Source organism: Danio aesculapii, chromosome 4, assembly GCF_903798145.1.
Source record: "Danio aesculapii chromosome 4, fDanAes4.1, whole genome shotgun sequence".
NCBI classification, from domain to species: domain Eukaryota; kingdom Metazoa; phylum Chordata; class Actinopteri; order Cypriniformes; family Danionidae; genus Danio; species Danio aesculapii.
Window position 1 is genome coordinate 59,732,437 of NC_079438.1, and position 18,073 is coordinate 59,750,509.

At 37.3% G+C, this 18,073-nt stretch overlaps 2 protein-coding genes across 2 annotated transcripts in view; one reads left to right on the forward strand and one right to left on the reverse strand.

The window, feature by feature from the left end:
• The window catches only part of tulp4a (TUB like protein 4a), a 29,424-nt gene extending 15,280 nt beyond the window's left edge, over nt 1-14,144 (reverse strand). The window contains exons 1-4 of the mRNA XM_056456294.1: nt 14,060-14,144; nt 12,605-13,297; nt 1,472-1,605; nt 926-1,082 (exon numbers count right to left, since the gene is read on the reverse strand). Coding sequence (XP_056312269.1) covers nt 926-1,082; nt 1,472-1,605; nt 12,605-12,856 — 543 coding nt within the window. The 5' untranslated portion in view covers nt 12,857-13,297; nt 14,060-14,144. The remainder of the gene's footprint in view (nt 1-925; nt 1,083-1,471; nt 1,606-12,604; nt 13,298-14,059) is intronic.
• A 584-nt stretch (nt 14,145-14,728) lies between these two features.
• On the forward strand, nt 14,729-18,011 carry mrps10 (mitochondrial ribosomal protein S10). Its single transcript, XM_056455158.1, has 7 exons — nt 14,729-14,820; nt 14,916-14,950; nt 15,514-15,556; nt 15,629-15,768; nt 16,663-16,771; nt 17,557-17,646; nt 17,789-18,011. Exons 1-7 carry the CDS (start codon nt 14,749-14,751, stop codon nt 17,861-17,863), a joined length of 564 nt encoding a protein of 187 aa, XP_056311133.1. The 5' UTR covers nt 14,729-14,748; the 3' UTR covers nt 17,864-18,011.
• The last annotated feature ends 62 nt before the right edge of the window (nt 18,012-18,073 follow it).

Here is an 18,073-nt window from a genome sequence, read left to right on the forward strand (position 1 = left end):
TGACCACAGAATATGAGTGTGGTTACCAATATTCTGACCACAATTTCTCCAGCACTTGTTAGAGCAGGAAGGGTTCCATTTTGAAATTATGTGTGGAGTTCTGAAAGATCTAGTTATAACCTTCCATTTAAATTTTCTCCAGATATTAGAACTGGTCACAAAATGCACTCCACTGCAAACGTCCTCCCAAGTATCCAGAGAAATTGTTCTATTCATTTCAGTCTCCCATTTCTACTTTATCTGTAAGGTGTCATTTGTTTTCTTAGATAAGAATATTGAGTAACCTTTAGAAATTATTTTATTGGTCTCATGTCCATCTTTTAGAAACTGTTGTATTGTAGAAGGGGTTTTAATTCCTTCTATATCTTTATGTGTTGTGAGGAAATGTCGGAGCTGTAAGCATCTGAAAAATTCATATTTTGGGAGCGAAAACTGTTTTTAACAGAGCAAGGACATTTTTGTATGCAAGAATTCAAGTATTTCCTATTATATTTTATATCTTATTTATTTTAGTTTGGCTGTAATAAACAAACAAATATTTATGTTTTATTTAATGTGTAAATATTATTAACCCCATTAAGATTTATTATTATTATTATTATTATTAAAATTTGCTATTAAAACGATTATGTTTAATCACATGTCTCTCTGTTAAACAGCACTTGGGAAATATATATTTTTATAAATAATTAGAATTTCAAATGAGGGCCAATCATGTTTTCCACACTATTAAAATGAAACTAACAACAATTATAATGAAAACTCTACACACAACTAAAGTGTACACACAACTTTTCTTTCTTCATTGATTAGTAGAAACAAATCTAATCCTTAAATGAAGTCCAGAACAGGGGACAAAACAAACTCCTCATCTCATAAATCTGCCCAAAGAGCTCCTCAAAGCTGTATGTGTGTTTAAAGTCACCTGCTGGTCGTCAGGCGTCCAGATGCCGCAGGTGATCTGACTCTCCAGGTTGATCTCGGAGGACCAGTGGCGCTGACCGCTCACCGAACCCACCAACACGAAACCATCACGGTACGAGATCAGAGCCTGCGTCCCGTCGTGAGACCAGGTGAAGTCGCTCACCTGCGCAGAAACAACAAGTAACTATTAAAACCCTTGTGTGCTGTTGGGTCGTTTTCATCCACTCTGGGCTGATTTTGAGGCTTTAATTTGGTTTTAGTTTGGTCTCTGTGTTTCAGCAAATGGGATGATTTTGCTGACAAATCTTATTATGACACTCATTCTGGGAAAATGCTTTGAATGTTTTCAAAACCTCAACAACACATTGACTTCCATTATAATCACATTTATTGATTGCAAAGGCATGACAGCTTATAAACATGCATTATATGGTTATAATGAAAGGGTAGTCAATTTGAACAGTACACAAGGCTGTAATATTATAAAAAAATGTAGTGTTTGTTTGTGTTTAATGCTATGCCAGCTTCTATGGCTATTTTCAAAAACCTCACCTGAGCCCCGCGATCATTGACCAGCTCCACCGACCAGCGACCCTCATACTGAATCCAGACGAAGATCCCACCGTCAGTATCGCAGGTCGCCAGCTTCTGGAAGGGCTCGTTCCAGCGCACCAGCACAACCTATGAGACAAACATCACATTTGACCATAAACATCACATATCACAGGCCTGAAATTCACTTTCAATTTCAGCTTCCAACTATTATGATGCATTAATAGAGATGAAACGATCACTGCATCATATCCCGACCCCTTTCCAGCAGCACACATTCATTCCAAAGCTCAGTTCCAAATAATGAATTGGTAAAAGATGTGCAGAACACACACACACACACACACACACACACACACACACACACACACACACACACACACACACACACACACACACACACACACACACACCATGAGTAGGCAAGGGCCTGGTTAAGTTTAGGTTAAGTTTAAGATAAGTTTCTGTTTGTATAATAACCTTAGATAAAAATATGACGGTATTGAGATTACTACTCTAAAATATTTAGCATCAGTAAACATGTCAGGCTGAATAATAGGCATGAATGATTGATTTCTGCTGTCTTCATTTGTTTTAAAAACACAGATTTTTTTTTTTTTACAACTTAAAACAGCATCTTTGGAGATCTTTTCTGCTGGACGTTTTCTCCTTGACTTTTCCAAACCGCTGTATACCTTGAACACGGTCATCGTCCCATGCCTAACCATAAGTGCTTTAATGCTCAAATTAGGCCTGCACAATATATGGTTTCAGCATCAATAATCGCAATGCGTGTGTGTGTGTCTGCAAAAGTCACATCGCTGAATCTGAAGTGTTGAGCTGGGATTATAGTTTATCAGCACAACACTTGGGGATACATGAGATTTGTAGAGTAACTCCAAAGTATAACCATAACAGAGTGAAACTTCAGCATTTGCATGTGTTTTAAAGGCATTTCAAGAGAGTTTAAAGCACTCAGCCGCTGAAAAGTACATTTGTAGGAATAATTTTACAGAATAATTAATACAATGAAGACTATAAACCATATATATATATATATATATATATATATATATATATATATATATATATATATATATATATATATAGAATATATAATAATATATATATATATAGTATATAATAATATATATAGACTATAAAGTCATTTCATTATTCAATTGTCTGTACCTGAACACTGTTTGACTCTCCTAAAAACCATATTTCTGTTTATTTCACTTCTTCATTGCTCCATTATATTTATTTTTGCTTGCAGTTTGTTTTTATTTGTTATACATGATTCTCACCCTTACAGAATCAATCTTAAATTAATGATTAATTCTTTCCAAATAGAGCTGCTGTTCAAGCTATCTGGTAGATCAAAACCAGGCACATAATGATTACATAACCCTCGATTGTTATGAAGAAATAACTGAACATTAAGAGTTAAGACTGAAACGGCGCGTGAAAATTAAGACATCAACAGAACTGAGCGGCTCTTAAAGCGACAGTACACTATATTCAGACTGCTAACAAGATGTTTTTCAAAAACCCACATGAGCTGGTCTTGAACACACTCTTCCTCAGCTGACCAGAGCATGTGCAGTGAACACACACACACACACACACACACACACACACACACACACACGTGTCTATATAAAGAGGACAGATCAGCGCTGCTCCGCTCAGACAGACAGTGACGCAGCGGTTTGCTGGATGAAGACTCAGTACAGGATAAGACTGAAGATTTGTCTAAGCGTTGATCTTACAGCAGGTGCTAAAGAAGCCAATGAAGAGTCGCTAATCGCCGGCTTTATTAACTCACTACCAGAGCCATGTGCAGAACGTGACAGCCCTGACTCGTGTCAAACACATGCTGTACATGCACTCAGAAAGATCAGGGTTTCTGCAGGGTCCACAAAGACCTTTACAAGACCACCATGAAGGAAATTTCAGATGCATATAGAGTTAAACGCTAAGGATTTCTTCTTTCAGGTTATTTCTTAGCGATATATTTTATTTTTTATTTATTTTATTTTATTTTTTTTGCGGTTTTCACCTTTATTGTATAGGAAAGTAGAGAGTATTGACAGGAAAGCATGGGGAGCAGAGAAAGGGGAAGGATCGGCATAAGACCGCGAGACGGGAATCGAACTCGGGTCGCCGTGAGCACCGGAGTGCATGTGTCGACGCACTAACCACTACACCACTGGCACCGACATGCGATATATTTTAAATAATGTGTCAAAACAAGCACACTCTAGCTGTACACATGCACTTTTCTTCAACATAACTTTTCTTTTTACAAAAATACACAAGTTTTCCATTTATTTGCGGTTGTGAATTACATTATGGGATGTTGATCTCTGCTCTGTCCACTTTTAATGCTGTTAAATTCAACTCTACAGTTTAACAAAGTGACTTTATTGACATTTTAGTCATTTGAAATCATATAAGAAATAATATCTAGAGGAATAAGTCTGCAAAAACACAGAGAATGTGTTATTACAAGGTTTCTGTAGCGTAATATACAACATCAACACACACAATATAGCACTGCACACTATTGCACACGTGCAGAAAAGTGTTTACATGTTAAAAGTTGTTGGATGAAAGATCAAGATCCCATAATGCAATGCAAAAGCAGAAATAAACTAAAATAAAAACATAAATCATAAGAAAGCTGCTAATTTACTGGTATATTTTTAAAGTGCGAGTATCTAAAAAACACTAATAACTTTTAATGTTATTTTAAGGAAGATAATTAAACCGGGTTAATGGATTAAACACTAGTTAAAGGTTATATTGAGTTGAATTGCTGGTGATTGTGTGTTGACTGGGAAGCTTTACATGGAGAAAGGGAAATTAAGTTTTAACCACGACCTACAACACAATATTTCAGTGAATTTAAGACATTTTAAAGTCTATAATCATAGCCCCTTTGTTTTTAGAAGGAATCTATAACTAAATAAATGCAGGTTAATTATGTTTATATATAATGTCTGCCCTGTATAAACTCCTTAACTTTTCTGATTTGGATTGTAATGCACCATTAGTAAAGCTGCTTCGAAACAATAATTATTGTGAAAAGTACTATACAAGAAAACTTGAATTAAATATAAATGATTATTAAATTATTATTATATTATTATTAATACATATTATTATATAATATATCATTAAATATGAATATAAGAGCTTAGAAATGTGCATTTTTTATTCGATGTCTGACGTAATCTCAACTGAAACATGAAGAGAGGGCGGGACATATTATAGCTTCTCCCTTTAAAAAAAAACAGCCAATAGCTTTTTGCTTTATCACAGCTCTGCCAGCGAGAGTGGTTGAGCTCAAGTGCATCAAATGAACAGCCAATGAGAAAGAGGCGGGGCATTTCAGACACTAGAGAGCATTTGATTGGTTGTAATTTTTCATGAGAAACTGAAGTATGAGGAGACGTGTTGATCCATTTAGGTGGAAGAGACAAACTACAAGCTTTACATGTTTGTATCAGTTTTATATCATCTAAACGTGAATTTTGTCACTGTTTGAGCACACTAGCTTATAGATATCCTAAAAACTAACAATACTGATACCTTTAAAGGTGATTTTTGATATTCTGTTTATATCAGATATCCAAATATCTCCACCAAACACTGCCCAAATAAACCACACATGAATTGAAAGCTTATTCATCCAGCATTGGGTTGATAAGCACTTCCTGACAATAGTCTTGTCGTTAATCTCAGTTGTAAGAGCTTTAAATATTAACTTGACTTCAAGTTGATCATTTAGAAAAGTGTCAGAAGGTGGATTTCTCTGATGAATCATCTGTTGATCTGCATCCCAATCATCACCAAAACTGCAGAAGACCTACTGGAACCAGCATGGAGCAAAGATTCTCACTGAAATCAGTCAAGTTTGGTGAAGGAAAAGTCATGGTTTGGGGTTACATTCAGTATGTGGGCGTGCGAGAGATCTGCAGAGTGGATGATCAACATCAACAGCCTGAGGTATCAAGACATTTGTGCTGCCCATTACATTACAAACCACAGGAGAGGGCAAATTCTCCAGCAGGATAGCGCTCCTTCTCATACTTCAGCCTCCACATCAAAGCTCCTGAAAGCAAAGAAGGTAAAGCTGATCCAGGATTGGCCAGCCCAGTCACCAGATATAAACATTATTGAGCACGTCTAGGGTAAGATGAAGGAGGAGGCGTTGAAGATGAACACAAAGACTCTTGATGAACTCTGGGAGTCCTGCAAGAAGGCTTTCTTCACCATTCCAGATGACTTTATTAATCAGTGATTTGAGTCATGTCAGAGATGTATGGATGCAGTCCTCCAAGCTCATGATGGAGTCAGACACAATATTCATTCTGTTTCCACTGCAGCATGAGCACATATTCTATACTGGACATTATTGAAGGTTCAGTGAGCAGACTTTAGTCTAAGCAGAGTCAGACCTTACTGTCCTAATCACATCAGTCAACATCAAGACATGAGCAGATTATATTGTGCTCAAATAAGCAAAATCTAGAGGCCTTTACCTTTCATATTAGACACTTCTGATACCAAATCATCAACTAGAAGTCCAGTTATTATTAGCTGTTCCTAAAACTTGGATAGGCCACAAGACTTTTGTCAGGGAGTGTACAAACCTCAGTTTCAACAAACTGACTCTTTTGACTGTTTCTGTGGTCCAGGCTCACAATAACTGACATGCATTAAGACCTGTTAACAGCCTGAATGAAGAACAGATGCTCTCTCATCCTCAGACGTGACACATAATCCTGTTACATAAACTTCTCAGAGGAGAGATCAACAAATGAAAACCTCCAGTCCTCACTGCTAAAGGTGATCTTGTGTTGTTTCTAGTCTAAATGTCTAAAGATTCCTAAATCAAGAAGCATTTTCTGGACAAGCAAAAAATATAGTCTTGTTTCCATAAATGAGTCAAAATGAAGTGAGTTTTCACTTAAAATAAGCAAAATAATCTGACAATGAGGGAAGCAACAATAAAGTAAGAGAGAGATGAAGATTGTTGATTGTTAAATAGTTTATTCTGATTTATTATTTTTAATTTGTATTTAATATTTTTTACTACTACTACTGTTTACAATGTTTTCTTAAATATCTCTATATATGCATGTTCTTAATGCAAACTATAAATACTTTTAAAGAGTGTGTGTGAGATTGAGTGTGTGTGTTATTGTTCATGTGAGCTAGTGTATTAAATCAGTGTGTGTGTGTGTGTGTGTGTGTGTGTGTGTAAATAAGAGCAGCACTATATGAGACGCAGATGACGAGACACTTTAAAGATGCATTAAGGTTGAGAAGCCGACCAGAGAGCAGATTACAGCTCATTTATTTTAATCCTCCTCTATTTCTGCTCTCGTCATGTGTGATGGACACTTGAGTGATGAACACGCTCAGGAAAACCAAGACGCAATGTCTAATATAGCATTAAATGTGCAAACACCAATTATTTTCTGTTTTAGAAAGAGATGATTAGATCAACTATGAGTTTTTAGACATATACACACACACACACACACACACGTGTATGTGTATATGTGTACATATATACACACACACACACATCTGCACGATAATGGAGAAATCTGACATTGTGATATTTAGTTTTTCTGCAATATCGACTGGGATGATCAAGTCTTCTTCTTTGCAGTCAATCAGCACACATTATAATAAATTACAAGCAAACATAAATAAATATACAGTGCTTTATGGTTTTCTGGGGAGTCTGACAGTATTTAAATACAAGAATTGAACAAATCAAATGTATAATCTGGTCATCGTTGTGTAAATAATTTTTAAAGATTATAATATTTAATAATATCTTTATTTTTTAATCTTTAATGAATAATCTAATCCTGCGATGTGAAAATTGAATATCGATGCTCAAACGATTTACTGTTCAGCCCATATATATCAAATGTTGATGCTGTGGACAAAAGCGTCTGCTAAATGACTGAAATGAAATAAGAAATAGCAATCAATAAAACACACACACACACATACGTCGTACTTTCCAGATTGCGACTTTCTTCTGGTGCTGCTAAAGTTTTACCATAATCAATGATTTTTGGGTCACCACGAAAGAAACATTAGGGCATAATCTGAAACGATAACGGCCCTTAAATGAATCAAATGACAATCAGCCATATTTAATGTACACTTCAATTAGGGCTGCTCAACAAATGGTTTGAGCATCGATATTGCAATGTGTGTATCCGCAATAGTAACATCGCAGGACTACATTATCCATTAAAGATTCAATAATAAAGATATTACTAAATATATATATTTGTTATTATTTACACTATGAAGACCATCTTATTTTACGCTCGATTGTTCAATTTCTGTACTTGAATACTGTTAGACTCCCTGGAAAACCATGGAGCACTGTTTATTTATTTATTACCGCTTGTCATTTATTATAATTCACACAGATGCACTGCAAAGACTTGATCATCCCAGCCCATCTAAATTAATGCACTCTTTCCAAATACAGCTATTCAAATTATATTCACATCACAACAACATGTATTTATATACGTGCAGAAAAACAATATATCACAGTGCCAGATTTTCCCAATATCGTGCAGCCCTAATTTCGCACGCATTTTGATGCAACCGTGAGCGCTAATCTGCAGTGAGTGTTTAAAGCAGGAGTGTGAGATGATGATGATGATGATGATGATGCAGTTAATGAGGGCGAGCTGCTCATTCTTCATCAGCTGACAGATCTCATTAACCACTGTCACCACCGGGAAATTATACAGCTGCCAATGATGGATCTGTCCGGCGCTACCCGCAATTCACCAGCTCCAGAACACAGCAGAGCATATCGTGTTCATTAACACACTCATTTCAGCGCCGACTCTCAAACACAACATGCATTTCATCAGATTTCCATGTCGAAATGCATGGTGTCAACTAGGGCTGCACAATATATCGTGATATCGCAATGTAATCCTTCACAATAGTCACATCACAGGATGGGCAGTGTTGAGTTTGTATTATATTTTATCATTCGCATGTGTCTTTAATGCCTGGTGTTGTATAATGATTTTAAAAACATTCAGGCATAAGAAACTGTGCCGTTTGTGGCTTCAACAATGATTCATTTTACTGAATTATTTTAGCTTTATTCAGTTAATTCCTGTACTTGAATACTGTGTTAAACACTTGCTGTTAATTGTCTCTTCTTTTGATTGTATTTATAGATTGTTATGCATGAAAATACTCACAAACACATGCAAATACAGAAATGCACTGCAAATAGCACAGACCACATGGAAGACATGTCAGGGATAGATTGTTTATTAGATACTCTAGAGATGAACTCCCACTGCAGAATCATCTCAATCCATCTAACATTATTAATTCTTTCCTAATAGAGATGTTAATTCCTCTGGTGAAACTGTATTGGTATCGCAATATAAAAAACCTTGCAGTGTTAGACTTTACCGATATCATGCAGCTCTAGATTCAACAGCTGATTTTACACGCCTTTATTTACTGTTAGAGTTGTGGTGGAATAAACTAAATAAACGCAATATTCAGACTACAAAATCCTGCAATTATTTGAACAGATTTTAAACCAGTTTGATCAATTAATACTAGTTAATATATACAGAGAAAGCACATGTGAACGACTGAATTTGTGTTCAACTTTCAGATAAGGCCTTCAATACTCGAGTCATTTGAGCATGCTTTTTCTTTTATATATTTCATTTATTGTATGTTGTTTTATTGCTTTGTAATCCTGTCCCAATAATCAATATATTGACTAACAGTGCAGTACTTGGACTTAACATCAATACATTTTTTGCAATTGCAATATATATTCACAAATAACATTAAAGCCATTTTACAAGGACATGTACATTCTACCTCACAGTGTCAACGTTTATATTTCATTCATCCATTCATTTTCCTTCGGCATAGTCCCTTTATTCATTAGAGGTCACGACTGCAGAATGAACCGCCAACTATTCCAGCATATGTTTTACACAGCGGATGCTCTTCCAGCTGCAACCCTATACTGGGAAACACCCATACACACACACATTCATTAACTCTGGCCAATTTAGTTCATCAATTCCCCTATAGCACATGTTTTTGGACACGGAGAGAACATGCAAACTCCACACAGAAACGCCAAGTGGCCGAGTCAGGACTCAAACCACTGAGCCACGACGCCACCCCAAGTTTATATTTAGGATATAAATATTATCTTTAGTTGAATTGGATATAAAGTTTACACCTTTTCATCATCTAATTAGCCTTACTAATGAAAAGTATTTGTCTCTTAAGAGTGTTTATGGCTATTAGCATTATTATAATGTTGTATAACCGAAATGATAATAATATCGCGTATTGATAAATCTATACCGTGACAGGCTTATTCCTTTAATCTTATTTGAGTTATTGATTTGTATTCAGCTTGTATGCAGCACAATGATCAACGATTGTTATTGCATTGTACTACATATGAATTAGGCATGTGACGATAACCAAGGTTTCAAGGTTTAAAGAAAATTTTCTGTTCTACCGTTCCTATATGTAAGTGTTTTTACAACTATTTCATGTAGTTTTCTGGGGGTCAACAGTATCTCCAGCAGAAAAGAAGTCTCCACATCTAAAGTCCACGATTCAGCAAACACCTGAAACACATCTCTCCTACAGCAACATCCAGCCTGCTGTAGAGCTGAACAGTGCAGTGACTTTACTGTAGATCCACAGAACAGAAACATCTCCTTTTCCCGCTGTAGAGAAATCCATGCTTTTGAAACTAATGAAGACAGCAGAAGGCATTTACTGAGTTTAATTATTTAGCCCGACATCTTTACTGCTCTAAAATATTAGAAATGTTTCTGAAAATAAAATATATTGTGTTCAATGGGAGGAAAAGGTTGTTATTTGACCAAGACATTTAAAAAGAGCATATTTTAGAGCGGTGATCACAATACTGTGATATTTATCTTCAAGGTTATCGGACTGTCAGAATCGTGTTGACCTAATTCTGCGATACCGAAGTGCGCTCGTTTCTGCGATTGTTTTAAACTTCAGATTTAGTGGCCTGATGGAGAAATGACTAGCAATAATAAAAGGCAGAACACAATTAAACTCCATCTACAAACAAGTGTGTTCACGACTATAAATAAAATATAGGATAATATAGTAAGACTATATCAGAACGAGGGGCGTAGTGGGAAGCACGTTCGCCTCACAGCAAAAAGGTCGCTGGTTTGAGTCTCGGCTGGGTCAGTTGGCATTTCTGAGTGTAGTTTGCATGGGTTTTCCTCCGGGTGCTCCGGTTTCCCCCACAAGTCCAAAAACATGCGGTACAGGTGAATTGGGTAGGTTAAATTGTCCGTAGTGTGTGTGTTTGAATTAGTGTGTATGGGTGTTTCCCAGTGATGGGTTGCAGCTGGAAGGGCATCCGCTGCGTAAAACATATGCTGGATATAAGTTGGCGGTTCATTCCACTGTGGCGACCCCTGATTATTAAAGGGACTAAGCTGAAAAGAAAATGAATGAATGAATCTATCAGAACGAGCTGTTTTAATGTCTAGATATTAATGCAGGTGAATGAGAGCGAAAGTCTTGAACCAAATAGATTCCACTGGCTGCGCATGCTCGTACGTGAATAATAAAGCCAATATCTACCCATGCCTAATATGAATATAGTATTAAATCCAAGATTATTTGTATAGTGTTTTTACAAGAATTATTGTTTTTAAGCAGCTTTACAAAAGGTGCACATTACTGAATTACAACTAAATTAAGCTAACGTGACAATCAAACATGAGTTATTATTAGGGCCAGACGGAATCTGTGGACATTTTGTGATATTCCTGCGCAGAATTGTGTTAAAAATCTGCGGATTTAAGCGTAATTATTTTGGGAGTATCATAACGAAAACATTAATATATGAACTAAAAAGTCATTTAATTTTTATTTAAAGGGCACATAGTTTACCTCTTTTTTATGATTTAATAATAATATTATGGTTCTTCTGAGCGACGCGGCACACCAGACACTCTCTGTGGCGCGGCAGAAACATGAAGTGTCCCGAATCGTCGCGCTGTTGAGTGTACCCTGATAGAAACCGATGTTCAGAATTCTAAAACGCAGGTGTAGCAGCACCTAGTTAAGATCACAGGGAGCTTCTGTGATCGTGAGAAATGCAAACGGCTGAAGTATAAGGTAGACTCAATGAGAAGTACACATGTTTGCAAACCTACCTAAAGATACAACCAATGATTCTGATTAGAGCGATAATGTGGAGAATATTGCTCTTGTGTTGAGCCCAATGAGCCTTGCATCTAAAAATAGAGCTAGCGTGTTCCTTTAGTGATATCGCTTCAACTCACGCTGAAAATGGCGGACGTGAATCAATAAACTGAGGATATGATGACGCGCCTGTCAATCAATATTGGTGGGCGGGGGGACTGCTCTCCTACGTCAGGTAGCAGTCGATTTGAAAACCGCTCTAATTGGTCCACCGTTTTTATGTTGTTAAATTGAAAAAAAAGCACTGGGTGTGTTTATATCAGCCCAATATGACGGTCTATACACCATACATGCACATATGTCTGTCCAAACAGCTTGAAAAGTAGATTTTTTACCATAGGTGCCCTTTAAGGTTTAAATGCAAATCCAATTAGATCCACTTTATTCGGTAAAGAAGGCAAGTCTCTCATATAATATCTCTACTAAAAGACAGAAAATATGACTGTACACGCTGTATTGTACATAAATCATATAATTATTTTCATATTAGTCAATAATATTACTGAAGTTAATTTAAAAACTGAATAAATATAAGTTTACACACATTTACACACAATGATGGGCAAAAAATCTGCATAAATCTGCGCGCGCAGATTCCGTGTGGGCCTAGTTATTTTATATATATATATATATATATATATATATATATATATATATATATATATATATATATATATATATATATATATATATATATACAGTCAACCTGCAGTATTACAGCATATAGGTGATGTCTATGTCTACCTGTTTAATGAAGTGTATTTGTGTATTAAGTAATAAGCAGGCCGTTTCATCCACCCACCTCACTGTTGTGTCCCCTGAGGTTGAAGTTGATGCGCTGTGGAGTGTTTCTGTCCCTCCTGCAGTGGCTGGAGGTGAAAGTGACTCCCACCACCCCTCTGCCGTTCCCCGTGGCCAGCCAGCCCTCCTCGCAGTATCGCCGCCGGCACACCGGCTTCTCCTTCTGGCTGCGGGGTACGCGGCCCTTCCAGGACAGGCACAGGATGTTGGAGTCGCTGCACAGGACGGGTCCGTGCTCCACCGCCGCAAACATGCCTCCGCCAACCAGCCAACACAAATCCACACAGTCACCCGGCTCACCGGCGGGTCCCTGGGGTCCAGGTGAGAGCGGCTGTCAGTTCACAACCACTCCGAAAGCGTCCGCAGAACTGCATATAACTGTGACTAGCAGGGCACATAAGTCATGCTGACAGGCGTGAGCAGCAGCTGCAGATTATCTGGAGGAGGGAATCACCTGCCAAGAGCACAGAGGCCGGAATATCCTGCTCACGGAAAACTTACTCCTGCTTGGCGCTCGCGGGGTGATGACATCACTCCGAGGTCCCTCCTGACGTCACTGACGGTGAAACGCGCCTCTCCGCGTGCTCATGGCAGGAGCGCGCGCGCGTGTCAGCTCCTCCAGCGCGGGAGCGCCGGCTCCGCCTGTGACGTCATCGCATCAGAGGAGCCTCCGGCCAATCAGCGTCGGGGATTCCTTTAGGAGGACAACAGCAGGATATAAACACAATTAATGACGCTTAATTTGTTTACAGAGCAGATCATTAACGCGTGACTCCTCCGGTGATCTTAAAACACACGTTCGGTTCCAACGTTTTCACAATAAACGATGCTCTAGTTTGAGGTTTCATCTCAGATTGTTTTCAAACAATCATCCTTGACTAGTCAATCTGTTAGCAGGTATAAGTCGAAAAATAAAAATATAATCGCTCAACATAGTGTAAAACGGCCCAGTATGATAAAATATCAATAACCTGCGATCTGTCATTCGGTGCTCTAGTTTGCGCGTGCACGTCATAAACGTAATATTTGCTATGCTTTATCTGATTTATCACAAATTCAACAATAATAACATTTCTCACAGCAACATTCTGAGCTTCACATATATTTACTAATCAGAGATTTGCGATCCGGATGAACTGGAGGACACAATTCAGCTCCAGTCTGTGATTATTATCCTGTGCTTTGCTAATCTAACAGCTACAGCGCTAGATCAGATCTTCACATCTTTAATTAGTCTGATTAATAAACATAAACACACATCAACAGCAGCATCGGTTAGGAGAATCATCTGTGTGTGTGTTTCTGTGTCTGGCTTTTGTTAGCTCCGCTGCTACTCTCACTTCACGCGCTCTCTCTTCGTTTTCCCGCTATATAACCCGTTAACAGCGTGCGCTAGAAGAACGGAACCGGTGTCCTGATGAGATAGGAGCCCGATCGGGCCGGTCCCGGTGTTTACCTGTGCCGGAGGGTGTCAGATGAGTGTGTTTTTAGCGCTGCTGGCTCTGCTTCTGATGCTGCTGGGCCCCTGCTCAGGTCACGTGATCACCATATGATCACATTCACTGCCTGCCTGCATCTCGTCCACACAACCCGACTACAGACAAATAAATAAATACAATGGGAAAATAATATGGCAAACTAACACAAGAAATGCATATGTAAAGATAAATAAATAAATAAATAAGTTTAATCAGTTAAATAAATTAAAATATAATACGTTAATATCTTAATATATTTTACAATAAGTTAAAATAATAAATCATACAGTTGTAAAGTATGTTAGCTAGGTTTCCACTCAGCATTTTAACTTTTCATTCATAGATGTACATTTCTGGATAAAACCCCAATATTGTCATTTTTTTCTAATTGACTAAAGCTCCTCTGTCTTTGATGTTTTATAAGAAAATTACGAACAGTGTGTATATAACCTTATATAATTGACGTTTGTTTGTTTGTTTTTTTGTTTGTTTGTTCATTAGATATATTTCCTTAATATTTGATCTGCTATTTTGTAAGTTGTTGTGATCATATACTCGTTACCTGTTTTACTGAGTTGACGCTTACATGTGATGTCCCATTCCGTCAATAGGGACGCTGTTTCTCTTATGTTTAGACGACACTTCCGGCTCAGTCGAGGCAGAAAACATGGCGGCCTCCATGGCGAGTGTAAGAACCGTTCGCGTCCTGTCAAAGATCTTTCACGGACACTTCACACCGGTAAATCACCTGCTTTTACCCCGTTCACTTATCTCTATATGAATATAGAAGTTTATCTTGTAGAATATGTTGAACCCTTATTCTTGTCTTTGTAGGCTACTGCAGTCCAGCATCACACAGCGTGTCCACGGTCAGATTCACAACTCGAACATTTTAATGCTTAACTTTTATTTTAGAGTTTAACGATTAATTCGGCGCTAATATTAAAGATTATAGATTATTTGTAACCTGAATAGCCTAGACTTACGCTCTCATTGGCCTCCAGCCATTTTATTCGTACAAAAACAGTCAGTTCTGCTGCACAACGAACATATATTGCTTATGATGTTGTCTTTATAAATTATTTCTAACATCTGTCAATCTATCTGTCTGTCTATTCATCTATCTAAATTAAATTACCAGAATTCACAGCTCTAAATTGTAATAGATAGATAATAAATAAATACAAAATGCCTATACGGTGGTTACAAAACAGCCAGGAGTGATATAAAAGTTATATAACTTATATATTGTGCTCAACATAGATGATTGAAAATCTATGGAACCAATCAAAACAATATTATTTTAACAAAAACATAATAAAGGCTTAACAGATAAGACCGCGCATTTAAAAACTTGACTACAAATATAAATAAATAAACATTGAAGTGGTAAAATTGCTTATGGTGTGTGTGTGTGTGTGTGTGTGTCTAGGCTGGTCCACACAGCGTCCGTCTCCTCCCCACCGTCTCCTGCTGTGAGTATCTGAACTCAAGCGTAGATCATGTAATTCTGCAAAGCGTGACTGAGATGATCAATCTCTCTGCAGATCATAGAGAGCGAGGAGCCGGACGCACTCTACCAGCGGCTCTCGGTGCAGGTCAAAGGTCACGATAGAGCTGTGCTCGACAGTTACGAGTTCTTCGCCACGCTGGCCGCCAAAGAGCTCGGCCTAAGCCTGGAGAAAGTGTGAGTCAATTTAACCACAATAATACTAATATAATAATAACATGGCGTCTGAAGCCTGAGGTCTGCTCTTCATATGTGGATTACTGCATTCGCTGTATTATGAAACTGTTATGTACACTACGAAATAAAGGTCAGGTCTCCAACTGATTCAAAGAGAACATTAATGACTGTAGGTCTATATGCTAATTATAAGATACCAATATGGACCTGTTAGATAAACACACACTTTTAAAAGGTGCCGACCCAGCTTTAGTACAATATCTGAGATAGATCTGTGTATATCTATATATAATATCTGTGTATGATAATAGACACGACCAATATTCCCATTTTTATTAGGAATACTAATTTATGGGAGTCACACACACGTTTTGACAGCTAATAAGTACCAGTTATTTGATGCTTCGCAAAAGTTTCCAAAATCAAAATGCTTATATTAACATAGAAAGTTATGCCGTACGTCACAAGATTAATAAACTTGAATATTAGTCTAGAGAAAATCCACTCAAAGTAAAACTAAATAAATACTCTTGACACACGAAAGTGTGAAATCTGCAGCTTACAACAGATGTGGAAAGATTTTAATATGCATCATATTCAACAAACTTTACTATGAATTCAATGTAATTTTGCTGACATGAGTAATTGAATATTAATCAGATGATGTCATCACGTGGCTGTGCTGTCAGCCAATCACTGCATTGCTTATTATGATTTGGAGGATGATGAATCTGCGCTTTGCATCAATCATAAACACATGCACAGATCTCAGATCAGTTCATCCAGATATTTTAATCTGACTGCCGAAGATTCAGATTAGCCAGAGGTCAGTTATCAAGAGTTAAAGCGAGGTATGAAGAGCGGACAGTGAATGTGTGGTTTTCTGCTGTTCAGATTTGAGCCACCCAAACACATCGATAAGCTGACGTTACTGAAGTCTGTGCACATCTTCAAGAAGCACCGCGTGCAGTATGAGATGAGGACGCATTACAGGTGCATCCAGGTGCGCAGACACACTCAACACCTTAAAAACAACTCTATATACTGTAGTTAAGATTTATAGATTATTCATTTGAGATTATCACTAACACAATACATGATAGATATATTTTTGTGTGTGCTTTAATAGATAGCATAGGTTAACATTCAATTGAAGTCAATATTATTCACCCTCCTGTGATTTCTTTTTTCCAAATATTTCCCAAATGATGTTTCTCAGATTGAGGAATTTCTCACAGTATTTCCGCTAATATTTGTTCTTCTGGAGAAAGTCTTATTTGTTTTATTTCGGCTAGAATAAAAGCAGTTTTTAATGATTTTAAAGCCATTTTAAGGTCAATATTATTAGCCCCCTTCAGCAATATTAGTTTTGGATTGTCTCCAGAACAAACCACTGTTATACAATGACTTGCCTAATTACCCTAACTTTACCCTAATTACCCTAGTGAAGCCTTTAAATGTCACTTTAAGCTGTATAGAAGTGTCTTGAAGAATATCTAGTCTAATATTATTTACTGTCATCATGACAAAGAGAAAATAAATCAGTTATTAGAAATCAGTTATTAACACTATTATGATTAGAGATGTGTTAAAGAAATCTCTCTGTTAAACAGAAATTAGTGAGTAAAATATACAGGAGGGCGAATAATTCTGACTTCAACTGTATATATATTGTTATAATATATAAGCCGATGTGTAGTTACTAATAATATCGGTTTATTTAGTAATAAAAGTATATCATACTGCAAAATCTTACGAAACGTACATCAAAATTCTGCTCTTTTTCAGATCTCCAGAATAACCGGCTCGAGCGCACGGGTTTATCTGGAGTATATTCAGCGTAATCTGCCTGAAGGCGTTGCTATGGAGGTCACCAAGGTAACGACATCACAAACAAACCTGCGACTGCACAGATACAGTTGCCATGTGAACAGACATTAGTAGGCAGACTGGTATTGATGGAGGTTGTAAAGTGTGTTTGCTGTAATCTAACTCTCGCTGTGTGTGTGTATTTCTGCAGACTGCCATCGAGAAAATCCCAGAACACATCCAAAAACCCCTGTGGGACGAAAACAAACTAGATGCATCAGGATAATGAGGGTTTACCTCAATATGAACTCAAATGCCTGTGAATAGGAGAGAAGGAGAGAAACTCCTCGTGTCCACTGAAACCAGATTTCACTGTAACCTATGACTGTATTGTGTGTGTGCATTTACACCATAAAACATGTGCATTTATATAATGGTTTGCTTTCTTTATAAAATATCAGTATATAGATGTTCAGCAGGAGAATAACAGTAATAA

Excerpts from the sequence above, each read along its gene's own strand:
- mrps10 (XM_056455158.1), top strand. The coding sequence starts at position 14,749 with ATGGCGGCCTCCATGGCGAGTGTAAGAACCGTTCGCGTCCTGTCAAAG. Across the intron at positions 14,951-15,513 it reads CATCACACAGCGTGTCCACG|GCTGGTCCACACAGCGTCCG; the intron begins GTCAGATTCACA and ends GTGTGTGTCTAG. Across the intron at positions 17,647-17,788 it reads TTGCTATGGAGGTCACCAAG|ACTGCCATCGAGAAAATCCC; the intron begins GTAACGACATCA and ends GTATTTCTGCAG.